General features: G+C 46.0%; 2 protein-coding genes and 1 long non-coding RNA gene across 4 annotated transcripts in view; 2 read left to right on the top strand and 1 right to left on the bottom strand.

The window, feature by feature from the left end:
* Nucleotides 1–12,116, top strand: part of ESRP1 (epithelial splicing regulatory protein 1) — a 52,262-nt gene extending 40,146 nt beyond the window's left edge. Inside the window, exon 15 of the mRNA XM_068184766.1 lies at nt 8,221–12,116. The gene's annotated coding sequence lies outside the window, so the exon portion shown is untranslated. The remainder of the gene's footprint in view (nt 1–8,220) is intronic.
* LOC137470936 (GSK-3-binding protein-like) lies at nt 11,758–13,622 on the bottom strand. Its single transcript, XM_068184785.1, has one exon. The coding sequence runs from the start codon at nt 13,208–13,210 to the stop codon at nt 12,596–12,598; it is 615 nt and encodes a 204-aa protein (XP_068040886.1). The 5' UTR covers nt 13,211–13,622; the 3' UTR covers nt 11,758–12,595.
* A 603-nt stretch (nt 13,623–14,225) lies between these two features.
* LOC137470913 (uncharacterized) lies at nt 14,226–16,712 on the top strand. Of its 2 annotated transcripts, none has more exons than XR_010997309.1 (3): nt 14,226–14,491; nt 14,959–15,055; nt 16,254–16,712. It is a non-coding gene; the product is annotated as an uncharacterized lncRNA (long non-coding RNA). The 2 variants fall into 2 exon arrangements; XR_010997307.1 differs by having other exon boundaries at nt 14,255–14,491; nt 14,959–15,051.
* Nucleotides 16,713–18,131: the final 1,419 nt, after the last annotated feature.

Raw genomic sequence — 18,131 nt, 5'->3', positions numbered from 1 at the left:
GCTATCGAGTATCCCAGCCCCACTATGTCCAAGGAGAAGCAGGTAGTCAGCTACAGCTATTTGCTTGATAAATATTGATGGTGTGGAGCAAGGAGTATTGCAACACTGCAAAAGGTCCTTAAAAATGTTTGGAGGATGAAAATTGCCGGCACTGTTGTGATTTTGAAGCTCAAATAATAAATGATTCAACAACTGTACAGTTACCATGGGGATGAATTCTGATTGAGCCTAAAATTACCAAGCTGCTGACAAGGAGCTATTTTTAGTATCAGCAGATGTGTATCTTTAAGAACATCAGCACAGACTTACTACTGTGTGTTTGTGTATGCGTGCCTGCTGTAATTGAGTTTTCTCATGCTAATAATAAAAGCAAAAATAAGTAAATGTCTGACCGCTGCAACAGACAGTGCAGTGATTTCGGCTGGGGTTGATAAGTGGAAATTGCAATTAATACCTGATAAATAAAGCATGCAAAGAGGCTAGATTGCCAGTATGTAACTGAACTAGTAAGCAGAGCCCTATCGTTACTGTCAGCTAGCATGCTGCAGTAATGGAGCATCTATTTTTGGTGTCTGTGAATATCTAACGGGAAGCGCTCATCTGCCCTGTCCGAGTCCCACGACACAGGAACACGGAGGCTCAGAGCGGACACGAGCTGCTGGCACAGATCCCCACACTCAAAGACGGCGTTTGTAAGCGCTCTCCCTCTACTTCGCACTTGAGGGAGGTGCGAGGATAACCGCGCAAGAAGTCCCCAGCGCAGGCGAGGTGTGAATCCCTGCCGAGCCGTGACACAGCGCAGCCGGCGCGGTGCCGAGCCGCGGAGCGCTCGCTGCCGAGCCGTGACACAGCGCAGCCGGCGCGGTGCCGAGCCGCGGAGCGCTCGCTGCCGAGCCGCGACACAGCGCAGCCGGCGCGGTGCCGAGCCGCGGAGCGCTCGCTGCCGAGCCGCGACACAGCGCAGCCGGCGCGGTGCCGAGCCGCGGAGCGCTCGCTGCCGAGCCGCGACACAGCGCAGCCGGCGCGGTGCCGAGCCGCGGAGCGCTCGCTGCCGGCGGCGCGGCGCGTCCCCCGTGCTGACTCACCCCAGCCCTGCTCGGCTGCCGCCAGCTAGGAACGGAAAGGCCCCTGCACCGCTGACTTTCCTCATTAACTCTACTGGGGTTTCCTCATTAACTCTAATAGGACGGGCTGGAGACCTGCCTTTTTTTATAGCCTCATTTTGCTGAGGGAGAGGCCAGAGGGTGACTATAACGATTGGTGCTAAAAGGATTGGTTAGCTTTTGCCAAACCCATAGCAGGACAGACATATCTCTGCTCACCTCTTGGCACGCCAGTGTGGTACATATACATGCAAAAAGGGTTTGCTAGCAAACCAGCCAAGCAAAAATCAAAAGCAGTACATTGCAGCCGGATAGGATAATAGGGTATTACAGGAGACAGTTCAGCAGTTTTGTTAAAAACCAAACAAGCTCTTCTCGTTTCTGCAAAGCAGGGATGGAGACGAGAGAGGACTGTGGTGGTTCAGAGCAGGCAGCAGTGCTTCTGCCTGCACTGCCATGTGAAGCTCTGGTCATACCTCCCACAGAGAACAACAGAGAATAATGGCATTTCAGATAAGAGAGAGAAGAAGAATTAAGGATCAAGAAAAGCCCTTGTGCCGAGACACATTTGGAAAAAAATGTGAATGGTCTACCCCAGAGTAAATTATGCAACAGACCATCCATCATTCCCCATTTTTGATATTCCCCAATTTAATTGGGAAATAATGGTTGGTTCCTCAGAGTTGGCTCTTGGAGATGTGTTGGCCATATACATTCTGCTCTGGAAGCATCCATGCATCTGTTACAAATGTTTGACTCTGCTAAGAAATAGAGTGTTCTGCCCCCCTAGAAAACTTCACACACACACACCCCTTTTTTTCTTAATATTTGACCTTATACAACTGAAACCTTGGGTGAGTTTGGTTTGGCTTTGAAGAAGCCATCCCTGTGCAAGCTAGCCAACCAATATTCCAGGTGAGATTTAGAGATGCTGTCATTCAGAAAAGCTGAACGACTTGCCTATGTTCTTGGAGATTGTAGTGAGAGTTTCAGGAGATCTGGACAGCTGAACTGCCTGGGCTGGCCATGCCCTGTTAAGATCATTCATGTGGGCTTTCTTCTGAATCTCCTAATGCCCTTGCTGGGAGCAGAGATGTACAGGGCACACAGATATGTCTGAAAGGTGGTCTCAGGCTCATGACTTATCTGAAGCAAAGGATGTGAGTTTGCTTATGTACCAAACAGAAACTTGACTTCACATTTAATTTTCATCTTGAACAGCCAAAATTGGAGTGGTTTTGTTGTCCAGTCACAGTGATCAGAAACACCCACACAGGCACCAGCCTAGAACAATTTCTGAGATATCACTGGTACACAGGAAACTGCTTCCTGATACAGAAGGTGGTGTCAGCTCTTGTCAAGTCCCAAGGCACTGGGTTTCCTGAGACAAAAGCTGCCACTATGAGCACAATCCTAAGAACACAGGGTTCCTTCAAATTCAGAAAAAGGCTTTTTTCTTGGCCTCTTAGGAATAACCCTTGCCCTTGGGCACACATGAACATTGCGCTGTTTTATTTCCTCTTGAGTCCAAAGGTATGATCCAAATGATCCATGTGTGAGCCATGGAGGAAAGTAAGAATGCCCAAACCACAAAGATGACATCTGCCATCCTTTCTGTCCTTTTCCTACTGCTGGAGAAGAAAGTACATGTGTCTGCCTGAGCAGTATCAGAACAGTGGATGTCCTCCTTGTTGTAGATGAGTAATCGGTGCCTGGGGAAAGGATGCTATTGCTTTTGAAGCCTGACAGATTTCAGTGAGAAATACCAGAATCTAGACACAGAAGAAACTGAGAAGAATGGTCTTTTCAATTATATAACCCTAAATGAGAGTACTAGTCAGGGTGAATGAACCTGACTACTAATGGCAGGAAAAAGCCTTGAAATGACATGCTTGCTAAGGACTACATTCACATAGCCTGGATTCCTTATTCCTAGTTGAGATTTAGGGAAACACTGGGCAAATTCCATGCACTGCATTAGGAAGGAATATTTTTCTGCAAGCACATGTGCCAGTTTTGTGGGGTCATAGGATAATTCAGGTCAGAAGCATTTCTCAAGAGAACTGAAGTCCATAAACCTGTCCAAAGCAGGGACAGCTCTGAAGTCAGACCATGTTACTCTGTGTTTTCTCCTGTCCAATCAAACCTACCAAGGAGAGAGACTACAACCTCTGGGCAACCTGTTCCGGTATCAGGCTGCCTTCATGGGAAAGAGGTTTATCCTTATATCCAGGACATAAGGATGTGGTAAATTATATAATCAACTTTGTTGTGCCCCAGAGACATGACCAAACAGAGTGTGAGTGTTAACAACTGAGTAACAGCAGTTATTCAAGGGAAGCTGTTGATGCCAGGAGCACCCAGGGCCACGAATTTCAGCTGTGAGCTATAAATGACAATGTAAGTGCTGAAGTCTTTGGTACCAACAAAATTTTGTCATCATTGCTGAATGTACAGTCAAAAGAGAAGCAAGCCAATAGATATTACTTACACTTAATTTCATTCACTGTAATATGGGTCAAAGTGCAGTAGCAACTAACTAACTTAAACAAAGAGAAAAAAAAGGCAAGTTCAGAGGAAGGTGTAGCTGCTACAACTCCAGTGCTTTCAAAATCATTTTGCAACAACCAAGAGTCAATAACCACACAGGTTGTTTTATACCCACAATTATAGAAATCAGACTGGGCAGTGCTGTACTTCTCCCACTTCCCCACAGAGGCTTCTAAATGGAGCATCAGACAAAAGGTTCAGATCTCAAGTGCTAGGGTGTTGTTGCAGGACAAGCCCCCAAACTATGTCTGCCCTGCCATCTGTCCTGCAAACCCGCAATCCCAGAGTCAATCAGTGACAGGTAAAGGGTAAAACCCCAGCAAGACCCAGGCCAACAGCGCACCTGAACAGAAGGAACAGTCAGTGCTGCCCACAGTCAGTGTCCACATTTCCACACCCTTTTGTATGCTGTCAGGGATAGCTATTCAAGCCTGTCCTAGTTTTCCGTGCCATGCAACTGCTTTTTCCCATCAGGAAGTCTGTTTCTGACAAACTTGTTGACAGTTCTTCAGATGTGTCTCTAACAATCTTTCCTCTCGTGATGGGGCTCCATAATCTGCTGTCAAAGTTTCAGTAACCTCTTTCTCTAGGAGTTAGTAAGGGGAATTGAAGCTTATGTACCCTTTTGGGTTTCAGTGTAGATCCTTTGCTCTAGAGTGTATAAAACTCTTTTTCCCCAGAGTTGTTCCCATCTTTGTGTTGGTTCAAATCCCACCTCTGTGAAGTGCTGTCTCATCTTCTTTTTCTCTTCCTGGTCAGCTCCAATGTGTCTTGAGGAGTCTTTCATATAGAGCATGACTTGCAGTCCCATATTCCTCTCTGGAACAGATTCCACATCCATTCCTACTCTTTGATTGTCAGCCCTCAGCATTAAATGCAGAAGTCAAGGCGGTCAGGTTTGATGGGCTGGCCAGCCCCTCTGCTCTCCCACGGAGAACCTTGCTCCCCAGCCTTGTTGATCAGCCTCCCACTGCCATCCACAGAAGGCAGCTTTGAATCTGAGCAGACACAGGCCATACAGCAGGGCAGCTCTCCTGGCTCGGAAAGCACTGGAACACCCACCATATCATGCAGAGCTATCAGGAAAATCAACTGTAGCCATGGCTAAAGCTCCAAAATCCAACAGCATGGAAGGGACTCGAACCAAGAAGTAGCCAAACTGCCAGACATCAGGACAAGAGCTGCTGGGGGCTATTCCACCACACAGCAGGTGATATGAAGCAGCTGACTGGCATCCAAGATACTGAGCAACCCAGTCCCTACAGTTTTAAAGGTTTACTTATGATGAGATGATTCTCCCCCTCTGCTCTGTTTTCCCGAGACCTGGAATATCAAAGGGGACCTACAAGAAGGCTGGAGAGGGACTTTTGACCAGGGTGTGCAATGACAGGACAAGGAGGAATGGCTTTTTCTTTGCTGTGAGGGTGGTGAGGCACTTGAATAGGTTCCCCGGGGAAGCTGTGGATGCCCCATCCCCAGAAGTGTTCAAGTCCAGGTTTGATGGGGCTTTGAGCAGTCTGGTCTAGTGGAAAGTGTCCCTGCCCATGGCAGGGGAGTTGGAATAGGTTGATCTTAAAGGCCCCTATCAACTTAAACCATTCTGCGATTCTATGACTATCACTTCCAAAAGATCACATTTGGTGTCAATTTCTTAATCTCCTCTGCTGATTCTCAAGAGCTCAAATAAACTGAACAACTTGTGAAGTTGAAATCACCCATGGAAAATCAGTACTCTATTTAGTTTTACCATTCAAGTTAACTTTCCCTCTTTAATTTAAAACTTCCTAAAGTTTATGAACTTGAAAGTAGTGCCTCCTGGATAACTCAATTTCAACTTTTATGTGTCTGCAACCATATTTAAAATTACTGAAGCCAAAATAATTACTTTTATTAGTAAAGTAATAAATAAAATAAAATAATAAAATAATTACTTTTATTAGTACTATTATTATAAAGACTTTTAATAATAGATAAGGTAAAGCCATTGCAATAATAAGGCAGCTCTGTATTGTGTTGGCTGCAAAATTAAGTCACTCCTGCATGAAGACATTCTTCAAAGAGTTATTCAGCATTGATATATACCTTACAATAAGGGTTTTTGTTTTGTTTTGTTTTGGAAGCAGATAAACCAAAATCCATTTGAAATTCTACTTCTTACAGTAATTTGGTAGTTGTGGTAGGGTTTGATCTGTTTTTTCTAGGATAAGGCCTGTTCAGGAGCAGCTATCAAGGCAAGACACACACAGGACATAGGCAGTATTGCACTAAAACACATTTGCCTTAACTTTTACAAGACAGAAAGCAAAACTATATTCTTCCATAGACTTTCCTAGATTTTTTCATGAAAATTTAGTTGTAATCTAATTAATACCACATGTCCTTTGTATAAGTCTATATTCTTAGTGTCAATAAAACATCTGCACATTTGACCCTGAACACAAGTACTGTTTTCAGCAAGTCACATCTGATCCATGCTTGTGTGTGCACATGCACAGCACCCAGGCTGAGCATGTTTGCTCTTTAGCCCCAAAGCATCTTTGTTTCACTGCAGATTGGAGAAGAGGATCAGCACACACCGAATGTGCTGTGAAAGGCTCTCCAGGAAAACAAGGGGAAAAATGAACACAGAGGCCGTGGATCACTTCTAAACCCCTATTGAGGTCTGAGGTAGGCAGTTTGATTTGTAGAGATTCTTGACATCTGTGGCCTCTCTTAAAAGAAAAAAAAAATGTGGGAGAAGAACAGAAGAACAGATCTATACAAATGCAGATGTGGAAATTTATGTTTCTTATTTCCATCTTACTACCAGTCTAGCACACTCCAGGCTGACTTACTCCTTTTTTATGGGAGTAAGTTTTCTGTGTCCTGTGATCCAGACTCCAGCCACAATTCAGGTCAGAGCTGACAGCAGATGAGGAAGTTTGCATCGGAGGCATTGGAGGAAAGCAGCTGTCAAAGCAGCCTCGTGAAAACTAACAACAGAGCAGAACAGCAAGATGGAAAACATGAATGTCTGGTTTTTTACCTTCGGAAACAATGTAGAGATGAGATGTCACAGCAGTGGGGCATATCCGTGCACTGACAGATCAGTGTTGCTGGAACAGCAACTGCCAATGCTGCCTGCTGGCAATAGGCGAGGATTAGGTGTCCCCCTCATCCTCCATTTTGCAGGAGAAGCTGGGGATGTACATACATGCATTCAGTCACCTGCTTCAGCCCTGTGTGGTTTCCTCTGGAACACTAAGTTAGTCTTGTAAACAAGAAAAGGCATTGCAACGTGGATTTAAGAACACTAATAATTTGCACTTTAACTGCAAGCCCATGCTTCTGTAGATTTAAGCCTTGAAACTAGGACAATTGTTGTGATGCGGGTAGAATAAGCCCCAATCTCTTATGGTAAAATGCTTAGAGCAGTAAATATTTACTATTAAGCCAGCCAGGATCCATTTCCTCTAATTAAAACATTTTTATCCTGGTGCTGTTTCATCCCTTACCACCAAACGAAAAATGTATTTAAGTCAGCACTGCTCCTGAAAGTGATCCCATTGAGCTGGAAGACTACAACTTCCCTGGACTGTAAAATCAATCAGAGATCATCTCCCGAGGGGCAGCTGATGATACAAGCCCCATAGTGTGCCAGGGAGCAGTGAAGTTCCTTGGATAAGGACTTAAGTATCTACATGGGAGGAAAATGAAAGCAAGTCCATTTATTCTTGAATTTACCACTCAGCTTCCAAGCTCAAAGTTCCAGCAGGATTTTTCCCCCCCTAGCTTTAAAATTGGTGCTGCCATGAAATAGGTACTTGGGGTTGGAACTGAACAGATTTAACTTCTTCATATAGCTCAGGAGCTTACAGCCTATCCTTAGCACCTCTTCATGAATGAAGTCCTGCCAAGTCGGTAATTACAAGAAGGACATAGAGACATGGTGTTTTTTACAATTTCTTTTGATTGCTCATGTCCTACCTAATGCCTGCAGTGAGGAAGAGCACCCTTAGCTGGCTGTATTACTCCACAAGACACCACCATATTATATAATGGGAAGCAAAAATAATACAATTTAAATACAGGATATTGCATAAGGAACAGCTAATGCTGCACGCCTCTGAATTTATGGTGCCTGATTTCCTGTAGCTTCCTCTGCTGTGGAGTTTACAGTGTTTACTAATGCAGCTCGGGCACACTGCAGCCTTCCTCTCTCTATGGGCACCAATTCTTTTCCAGCAGCTGCCTTTTGCCAAGGAAATTGCATAATGGCAGTTCTGCAGCTTTGACAAAGGTGACTGAGGTTAGTCACACAGCTAAAACATAATTTTTGGAAGAGAAAAAGTGAACCAAACTCATTGACTCAGGAAATGAGTTTGCTGATGTCATTTTTGTGTCCCCCCAAAGGCATTTATGTTATTGTAAAACCCCACCAAAAAACCAACCAAACAAAAAAAAAAAAAAAAAAAAAAAAAAAAAAAAAAAAAAACCACAACCAAAAAACCAGAAAAAACCAGGAGGAAATTCCCATAGAAGTTGAAAATAATTTTTCTGTTAACTTCATCTGTTCATTTCATTGCAGCTAGGATTTCTACTCTGATTTCTACCCTATGCTGTACAAACTGAAGATGAAAGACACTTGTAACTTGCCCTCCAACTCACACTGCAAGGTTTGTAAGGAGTTAACCAGATCGTGGCCACCAAGAAGTGACTGAGTGACAATATTTGAAAGTTAAGTGAACAAGCACATCAAAAGCACCCACCAAAACGCAACTGAAGAGAACAAAGCTACTTAATATTTGGGAAGAGTAATATGACATGGACAAAAGACATGTGAAAGTGAAATACTTCAACCACAAGCTGAAAAAATGGCCTAGATAAGGCAGGGAATGCAGGGTGAAGAGATGAAAATCATGGAGCCAGGGACTAGGAGGCAATGAGAAACATTTTTTATATGGACATGGAGAAGTCACCAAACTGAGACTGGCCCCAGCTGACCAGAACTTAAATTGTGCATTAACCAGCATAGATCCTTCTTCTCCCTTATGCCTTCCATGAGATGCGCTTACTATTTTCTTGAAAGGCTTTTTTTAAACCTCATTTTAAGGACTTAGGGTGGAGTTCCTCCTTTCCCACCACACTTATCATGTCAAGTACCATGCCAATGTAATTTTTACAGTAGATTCTAAGTGCTGGTACAACACACGGTAGTGAGCTACAAGGGATATGGGTCACATGAGGGAAATAGCAGAAAAAAAATCATTCTACCTGCCAGATTCTGGCTAAATTGAGTTACTTTTAAGAGCTCAGAGAACATGGGAGTACAAAGAACAAAATATAACTGGGATGCAAAGCTGAGTTTCGGGCAGTTAGGAAAAGAGTTGTCCAGTCATATAAACTCAGGAGGAGTTAAGCAGTAATGTAGACCATGAATGAAAAACTCTGTGGCAGCCCAGAGCCATGCTAGCACACCACAGAGGCACATTGAAAGATGAGGTTGTGAGCCTTCAGTGCATTTGTTTACAACATTATTTAAAATCAAGTTTACCCTCAAAACATATAGCACCCTGTAGATAGAATGAAATTAGTTTTTTTTTTCCCAATGCATTGAAATGTTACTTGTTACAAAAATCTAAATGGTTTTGATTCTACAGCTCCTGTCATCCACTGCAAAATGTGTGTTTTGAACAAATTTTTTCTTCACAGTACAGAAAAAAAGAGCTAAAACCTAGCTAAATGCCTATCACGAAAACACAATTTTATTCCAAATTTAAACCTGTAAGTAAACTTAAATTTTCACTCATGAATGAGGAAAGTTTAAGCATACTGTAAAAGCCATATGTATTTCCATTTTGTTTCTCTAGAAAGCAACAACTGGTATTTGAGGGCTAGCACAGACTTAATATACTAAAGAAACCCCACCTCTGAAACAGAGATATATAAAACCTAGAAAAATTATTATTTCCCAGGTCAACGCTTTTTATCTTGCTTGGGAAACAAAGCAGATGATGACTTTCGTATCACAGTTTGTATGCTTGCATAGTGTAGCACAAGGCAAAGAAAAGGAGAATTTGTAACAAATCAACAGAAACCTTCTGGCAATACTTCAACTGGCCCAACTTCTTTTAAAATGTGTCTTCCAAAATCAAAATGAGCCATGTTCAATCCATTCCTTTATGAAGGAGTGACATGTTCTATATTTTGAAGAAGACAAGGACTTATATGGAAGATGTAAGTGACAAAGATGTGTTGGTGAGTTATGCAAGTTATCTGAAACAAGGGCCAAAATTCCTTCTACTGAATCATCACACACTCTGCATAACTCTTAGCTTACTATAACCCTGTTCATATATACATCTCCCAGCCTTGCACAAAGAAGAAAGTAAAAGCTATTTTAGAAGTAATTTAGGAAGCTTAAAAACCAGCCGGTCACAGTGAAATTTATTAGCATCTTTTCTACGCCTCACTTCAACTGCCACTTTATTGAAAAGTGTTATTCTAGTAAAATCCTTAAAAGGAATGTCTCGAGGCTTTCAATGACTACAAAGGACACTTGTAAAGTTAGCTGTTCTCATTAGTATACAGGGCCTAGGGTTTGGGGAGGAGGAAGGGGGGGAGGGAAAGGAGATGCAAAATCAATGCATAATTATCAGTGGCAAAAAAGTTCAAGTCAAACTTGCCAGCTTTCAGAATTCCAGCTGACCCCCACCCATATATTTTTAACCATAATTAACTATTTAGGCTCCAACAGCTATGCCCAGCTTTTAGCTTGTTTCCTCCAGCTTTTTTTAGTAGTTAAACTACTCATCCCAGGGTTCAAATTCAGCATCTGCACAGCAAGTACCTACCTCCCTGAGCATCTAAAGGACAAATACAAGAATAACTAGTTCTTCAGTTGTGGCTAGTGGTTATATTCTTTGTATCTGCTACTGAACTTTTTTTTTTTCCTGGAGAAAGAAAGAAACAAAAAAATTGCAAATAAAAATTCATTTGAAGGATAACCTACACAGTACATCATTGTATTAGAAAGTAAGAACTAATGGCAGATCTGAATCTTTTCCAAGTTGTGCAAAATGCCACGAAAGCAGCCCAAGTTAGGAGAAAAAGGACTTCAGATGTTAGTAATGAAGGAAGTTCTAAAATGCACGTAATTTCTTTTTTTGCATTTTACATGCTTTGATATGGAAAAACTGCATTCAACTTATAAATTAATCAAGATAAAGCTAATAACAACATACTGGTCCTAATGCAGGAGGAATTCAGTGAGACATAAAATGCTTCAGCATCAGTTTCTAGTAGCAGCTGTGGCAGAGAAAGAAATCTAAAATATTTTGTGAATTTAATGTATTCATGAAAGTACTAATCACACAAGTAAATGTAGCTGCTCAAATTGCTCTCTTGGACAAAGGCAAACATCTTCCATTTTCTTTCATGTGGGATTGCTACCTTCTTCAAAGGAGAAGCTTTTACCTCAAATTGAGTGGGGGTTGGGAGATTGTTAAGCTCCAGTCTGTCTGATGTGCTCAGTTTTCATCTTGAAGCTCAATGACTCCCAAAAACCCTAACATAGGATTTTACAAAGGAAGTTATTCATAATAGGTATTCAAACTTAATGACCAGCATCGAATTATCAAATTTTGGTTTACAGACTAAAAAAAATAAAAAAATTGACTGCTGCCTAGATCTCTTCTCCCTTTTCTAGAGTCTTTTTCCCTCCCTCTATCCTCAGAGAAAAAAAAAAAAAACAAATACAAAAACAACCCGAACAAGTGACCAACACAAGCCACGTTCCTTCCCCACTACAAAATACCTAATTTTTGTTTCAGTATGATTTGACTTATGAATTCCAACAGCCACATTCTCGGCTGCTCGAAGGGGCGTCTCACGGCTTACGAATGAACGCTGCTGGCAAACAAAGGGGCTCAGTTGCATCTCCGTGCATTAATAACCGGTGTCCCACTGCATCAGACTATGCGGATTGTTGTGGGGATTTTTTTTTTCTGCTTGCAAAATGGAGATCTTACAACTGAAAGTAGACCAAGGGGGAACGAGCCTACACAGTTTTGTTCTCGTGAATCAGAAATCATTTCCCCTTAACAATGAGACGCAGACGCAAAAATAAAAACAAGACCACGTTTATTCAATACAGACAGGTTAATTAAGACAGTAAGTCCTGTAAATCAGGAACACATTTCAAACGCTCCGGTACGAAGTGCATATATTTAAAATCAACAGCTGCATCTTGTACTCGAGCCATTGAGTTTGTCGGGGAAGGGTGGATTCAGGGTTTTTCTTTTTGGTAGAAAAAACTTGTTTCGGCTACCTTATGTGAACAATGCATCTCAGGCTCCATTCACTCATTTGTTATGAAGTCCAGCTGCCTTCCAGCTTTGATATTCACATTTTTTAAAACTGCTTCATACAGTCACAACGAGAAATAATAACAATAAACGTTAAAATAACAACAAAATAAACCCCCCCCCCCAAAAAAAAAAAAAACCCAAAACAGCCCGGGAGGGAAAAGGAAACACCTCCCGCCGGGGTCAGCGAGGATTATTGCAAATGGCTCCTGGGAGACGGAGGAGCTCCGCGGCAGCGGGGGACCGGCGGCGGGGGGGTCCGCGGCCCCGGCCGGGCTGCTCCGGCGGGGGGAGGAGAAGGAGGAGCTCCCGGGAAAGCAGAGGAGGGAGGGGGGCACAACAACAGCTCGGGGCGGGCGGCGTGCGCGGCCTCGCCGGCTGGGGCTCGACGGGGTCCGCGCCGCGGGTGACCTTGGGGCGGGGGAGCTCGGGCACCCTCCCGCCCCAACCGGCACCGGCCCGGGGGCCCCGCCGCCGGACACACTTACATCCCGGCGGAGCCCGCACCGCGCTCCCGCATCCCGCCCGGCGGGGGCTCCGCCGCCGCCAGCGGCGCGCTCCTTCGCCCCGGTCACCGCCGCCGCCCGTCCCCGCCGGCTACTGCAGGGGCTGCACCGCCACCGCCGCCGCCGCCTCGCCGTCCGCGCCGCCGCTCCCCGCCGAGGTGCTGCCGCTGGAGGCCGCGGACGCCGCTGCTGCTGCCGCCGCCGCCGCTAGTTGCAGCCGCCGGACGGCTTCTTTGATGAGGTTGCCGGAAAGGATGAGCTGCTGCAGGAGCCGGTGCGGGTCCTCCTCCTCCGCCGGCCCGTCGCCCGGCCCCGGCGGAGGCTGCTTCCTCCGGCGGGCGGCGCTCCGCAGCCAGCCCCGTCCGCACAGCTGCTTGGTCACCCGCTGCTGGCCGCTCCGGTCCGGCCGCGGAGGCTCAACGTGTTGCGAGTGAGCTTGCGGCGGGGCCGGTCCCCGCGGCGCCAGCAGCCCGGCTCCGGCCCCGGCGCCGCTGCAGCACCGCGGCGAGTAGGGGGCGGCGCGGTCGCGGGCGCTGCCCGGCCCCAGGTGCTTGGGGGCGCGGGGCGGCGGCGGCGCCCGCTGGGCGCTCAGCTGCAGCACCTCGCCCAGCTTGGCCACCAGCGCGTCCACCTCCTTCGAGCCCGCCTGTCCCACGGCGACCGGGCGCTCCAGCAGCAGGAAGCGCTCGCCCGGGCGGCACGGCATCTCTGCCGGGTCCCCGCCGTGCCGCAGCCGCCGCAGCGGGACCGGGGCCGCCGCCCGCCCGCCGCCCCGCGCGCGCGCGAGAGCACACGCGGCTCCGGCGCTGCGGTCGCGGCTGGAGCTCGGCCCGCTGGCGTTGGTTTGTAAACAATGGGTGACGCGCGCGCCCGGGCGCCTCCCACTGCGCCGGCCGCGGGGGGGGGGAGGCGGGCGGCCCTCCGGACCAAGCGCTCGCCGGCCGCTCCTGGGGCCGACACCCCGCGCGGGCAGGGCTCGGCCGACAGCACGGGGGCGGCTTCCGCCGCCGGCCGGGCGAGGCCGCCCCGCGACCACCGAGCGCGACGCTCCCTGTCCCGTCCCTTCCCCCCCCAGTCTGCGCGCCGCGTGGACCGGCCCGCTTTCAAACCCCGCACCTCGGGTCTCGGGGGCGGAGCCGCAGTGATTGGCAGGAGGGGGCGGTGCGCGCCGCGCGGCGGAGGGTCCCGCACCGCCCCGTCGCCTCGGGACGATCGCTTGGAGGGGGCGCGAGGGGCAGCGGGGAGCGCGAGCGGCGCCCGGTGAGCGCCCCGTGACCGCCCGGTGAGCGCCCGGCCGGTGCCGCTCCCGCCCCGTGCCGCTCCCGCCCCGCCGTTAACGGCCCGCGGGCCGCCGGTGCGGGTGCGCGCCGGTGCCCCCGTGAGCGCCCGGCGGTCGCGCGCGTGCGGCTCTCCCGCAGCACCGCGCGCCTGGAAGCGGGGCTGGCCCTTCCAGCGGAGCGCGACCGGCCCGCACCGGCCTCTCCGGGAGCGGCCGCGGCGGTGCAGTCCCCGCTGCCCAGCGCAGTCTCCCGCAAGGTTCCGTGCTGGGGTCGCGGCGCGTTCGTGCCGCAGCGCCCGGCTCTGACCGCTGGGCTCGCGCTCGGCGGTCGTCTTTGCCCGCTGTGTGCCCGCTGCCGGCAGCGCATTGGTTTGGGGTTTAATTCCTTGACATACCAATGCCTTAGGAGGCTTACTTTGCATCACTAGAATTTGCACGCGTGAAGCAACTCTGTGCAGGTGTTCTGTCGGGATTTCTCTCAGCCTGCGGCTTGCTTCATCACCTTCATCAAGGCTCTGCCCTATCTCTTCATGTCCCAGTCCCATTCCTTCCCTTGCTTCTGTCACTGCATCATTCAAGCGCTGAAATGTCTATGATGAGCCTTAAAAAAGGTTTTCTGGGTGTTGGAACTCTGGGGACATAGTCCAGAACACGCTTATTCACGTGACGGGGCATGCGGTCGGTTCTGCTGGTAACAGCTTGTAAAGTGTAAGTTGTTCATACACATAACTGCTCTCACCACTGTGCCCTTGATTAATCAGTAAGCGGTTGGCAAAGGAGAGGGCATGTCCTTTGGTCCGTTTGTCCTCGTGTCCTCCTGAGCTACTTCCACTTGCTGTACAGAGCAAGAGAACCTGTGCATAAATGCATGTGTTTGTCAACATGCCTGCTATCATGGTACTGGTCACTCCAGTCTAGGTGTCCAAGCCCATTACTACATCCCCTGCCTGGATTTGTATCAGCTGGGCATAAATCATGTTGCCTAATTGCATATTATTTATTCATGTGCATACTTAAGGTACTGAGACTTATTTTCAGCACCTTTGTGGTAACTGTCAATTAAAACTCAGATCACATTTTTCTACAGATGATGAAAAAGTGAGATTTTGTTGCCCCCTGCCCACCCCCAAATATTTTTGAGAAAACACTTTCACCTTTATTCCTTATTTATGCAGTATCTATTCAAAAGCAATAGAAGCAGGCCTACGTGGATACATGGATGGATCTACTTCAACTCCAAGGGAGATCTATATTCAGACCACTTCTGAGTAGGTAATCTGGTATTCTATACAAGCAAAACTGCAATAAACCAGTACAGCTTATTCCAGCCTTTTCTTCTCCCACAAAAGCAAAATAAACTATACCAGCAAAAGCTTAGTGCTGCTTGTGATTACATCTACACCTGGGGCTTTCAGGAGCCTGGGAATGATAATCGCAAATCGTGCTTCATTGCATCCCTAACCAACGGCAGTGCTGGGAAAAGCTAGCAGGATCGTGCAAATCTGTGCCACAGATAGGGAACTCAGAGCACGGTCATTAGCAGAATCCTGATGTCCTCAGATTTTTTGAAATGCAGAATTTCAGTGATGACTGGTTGACGATGGACTGAGTATCTCCTTATGGTTTTAAGACTAAACATGGAGGAATTGGGAACCTCAGCCATTACTTAGGTAGTATCTGCTCTTTTCACTGGATGATGAGAGAAAAGCTAAAATGCTGGAGAAGATAGTATATCCTGTAGCTGCAGTTCTCCCTCAAAGATTTGTTTTTGTGGGAAAACTGTACCAAAGAGGGCTCAGTATGAATTTACATCATAATTATATCTGTGGAATGGATCTCAGTCTGTCAGCACCCAGAGATCTTTCTGGCACTAAACCCCAATCCATGCTAGGGGCAGATCTAAACTGTCTGCAGCCATTATCGATGTTCCTGGCAGAAATACTAGAGCACTTCATGAACAGGTAGCTGTTTGCTAGTGCCTCTCCATAGAAATGAGAACAACTTCAGCAGTGGATTTTGCAATAAAGGGGCTGTCATAGGTGTCCTGATGTGGAGTTTGTGAGCGTAAGTGACAGGGTTGGCTGCCAGGTCAGCCCCAAAGAAGCTGAGGCTTCGTCAGTTGTAACTATCAGGTCATTTGGCCAAGTCGTGAGTAAGCTACAGCTTACTCACTGTGTTCTCTTTTTAATTAGGAGAATCACAGCCTTGTTATCATACTTGGTCTTCTACCACTGGAGATGAGCTCTGCAGCACTGCTTTTATTTTAGCAGTTTACCACGGTAATTGCAATTTTAAAAATCCCCAAAATCTCCAAGCATAGAACACTAAGGATAGGGGGAGTTTCTTTTTAAAATAAAAGTATAAAAGGAGTTGCAAAACTGTTGACAAAATTTTTCTGATCTCTGACAGTATTTTTCTGAGCAGAAATTTGATAATTACCATTGCTGCTATTCTTTTTTTTTTTCCCCAGAGGCATTTCTGTGTATGGTCTGCTGGGATTGCCAAAATTCTCAGGGCAACTTGTCGTCTAAGTCATTCTGTTACCAAGACATTACAGGTGAGAACAGTCATTGGTCCCTTTTTATGATTATTGTTCACTTGCACTCTCACTTTATCTATTCAAATGTTTAGAAAACAATCTTTAAGATACTTTTAGTAATACTTGTCTTTCAGCTATTCCTAGCAGAGGACAAAATATGAGTTTCATAAGCAAGTACTAATTATATTAATTATGTGTCCATCTATAAAAATTTGACAAAATTTTATTGTGTTTCTTGAGGATGCATTTTCATTTCAGAATATAAAAGTCAATTTTTATATTTTACCTTTTGTACTGATCCTGACAACATCGACAACTGGATGTGAATTCTGAGCTTTAAACCTATTAAAGACAAAGAAAGAAAACCCTTAAATCCTTTGAAGTCTACAATCCGGTGTAATCTCAGTCTTTTGACTACATGTATGTGTTCAGGATCATGCACATGTTCTAATCTGTTGTGGAGATGCTGTAACCCAGTCAATGTGAAAATTATAAATAATACTTCATTTATGCAGGTGTGTACATTTCATACCCTTTTGCTGGAGCTGCATGAACTGTGATCTCAGACTTTGGCATGTGTAGAAATAAATCAGGTTGATAAATTCATGATAGAGGCTATGTAGTGTTGCATCACAGTGTTAAAGTACTTATAGTGTTGTTTACAAAACAGTAAGACAGCTTTGAACAGGGTGAACCCAGTGACTAGGAGGTCCTTTCCAGTCCTTTCTTTCTCCAGGCGTTTCTCACGTCCTTTATTTTCTACAGAAACTTCTGTAATATTTGTTAAATATGCAGAGCTTCTCTTTATAACAATAGTGTCAATGAAGGGTGCTTGTGCAAAGTAAATTATTTTCCTGTGCACACTTCAAATGCAGAATGCAGAGAGGCCAGAACACCATCCAAATAAGACAACTTTGGATTCCCCAATAATTGTTTTGTCATTTGCATTTATAATAGATTTCCAAGAACAAAAGACATTCCTTTAGAAACAACTGAGGTTGCTAAGTGACACAAATGTATTTACTGTGTCATAACTTGCAAAAGCCAAGCACATTAAAACAAGAGCTTTAATAAGCAGCAGTGTCATGAATCTCACTTGACTCCCAGGGTAAATATAAACCTGTTGGCCAACAGCTTTGCATGGTTTGGGATGCCCAGTCTGAGACCTTAATGGAAACAGGAAACATTAGTTGTTTTTAAAAATACAGACTTTCACTCTTAAGGAATTGAAATATGCATACTTTGTCCCAATGGATGTTTGGAATTTGTTTCTTTCATGTATTATTTCTGTTTATCCTCATTCAATTACCTAAGAATTTGCATGTAGGGATATTGTTTCCTACAATGCTGGAAATTACACTGTCAGTTGTGAGGCTGAGTTACTTCTTTTTGCTGAAGTTATCACTGTTTCTTATATCTTTTAGACACAAAAACCCCTCTCCAGTGTTTTGGGGACAGCAAAAAGCTGGCACCTTCTTTCGTCTTCTCATCTTCTTCTAGTGTCTGACACACCAAACTTCTGTATTTCAGCTTGTCCAAGCAATCAGGACACAAGGCCCTTTGGAGGGACCACAGTAACATTCCTTTGGCCTGATATGCTGATGCTTCTCTTTTCCTAAGCTGCAAAATCTCCTTTTCCTCCTCTGATACACACAAGATGCAGTCAATGCCTTGTGCCTGCAGGAAATGTGCAGAGGTGGACAGTGCAGGAATTGCTTGCAAGGAGTGCATTGAGCTACCTGTTCATTAGGAGCTGCCAGGCTGCCTTGCACAACAGCCTCTGCTCGTTTAGGAATGAGACAGGAGGCG

Source organism: Anomalospiza imberbis, chromosome 1, assembly GCF_031753505.1.
Source record: "Anomalospiza imberbis isolate Cuckoo-Finch-1a 21T00152 chromosome 1, ASM3175350v1, whole genome shotgun sequence".
NCBI lineage: Eukaryota > Metazoa > Chordata > Aves > Passeriformes > Viduidae > Anomalospiza > Anomalospiza imberbis.
This window is presented reverse-complemented; position numbering and strand designations above follow the sequence as displayed.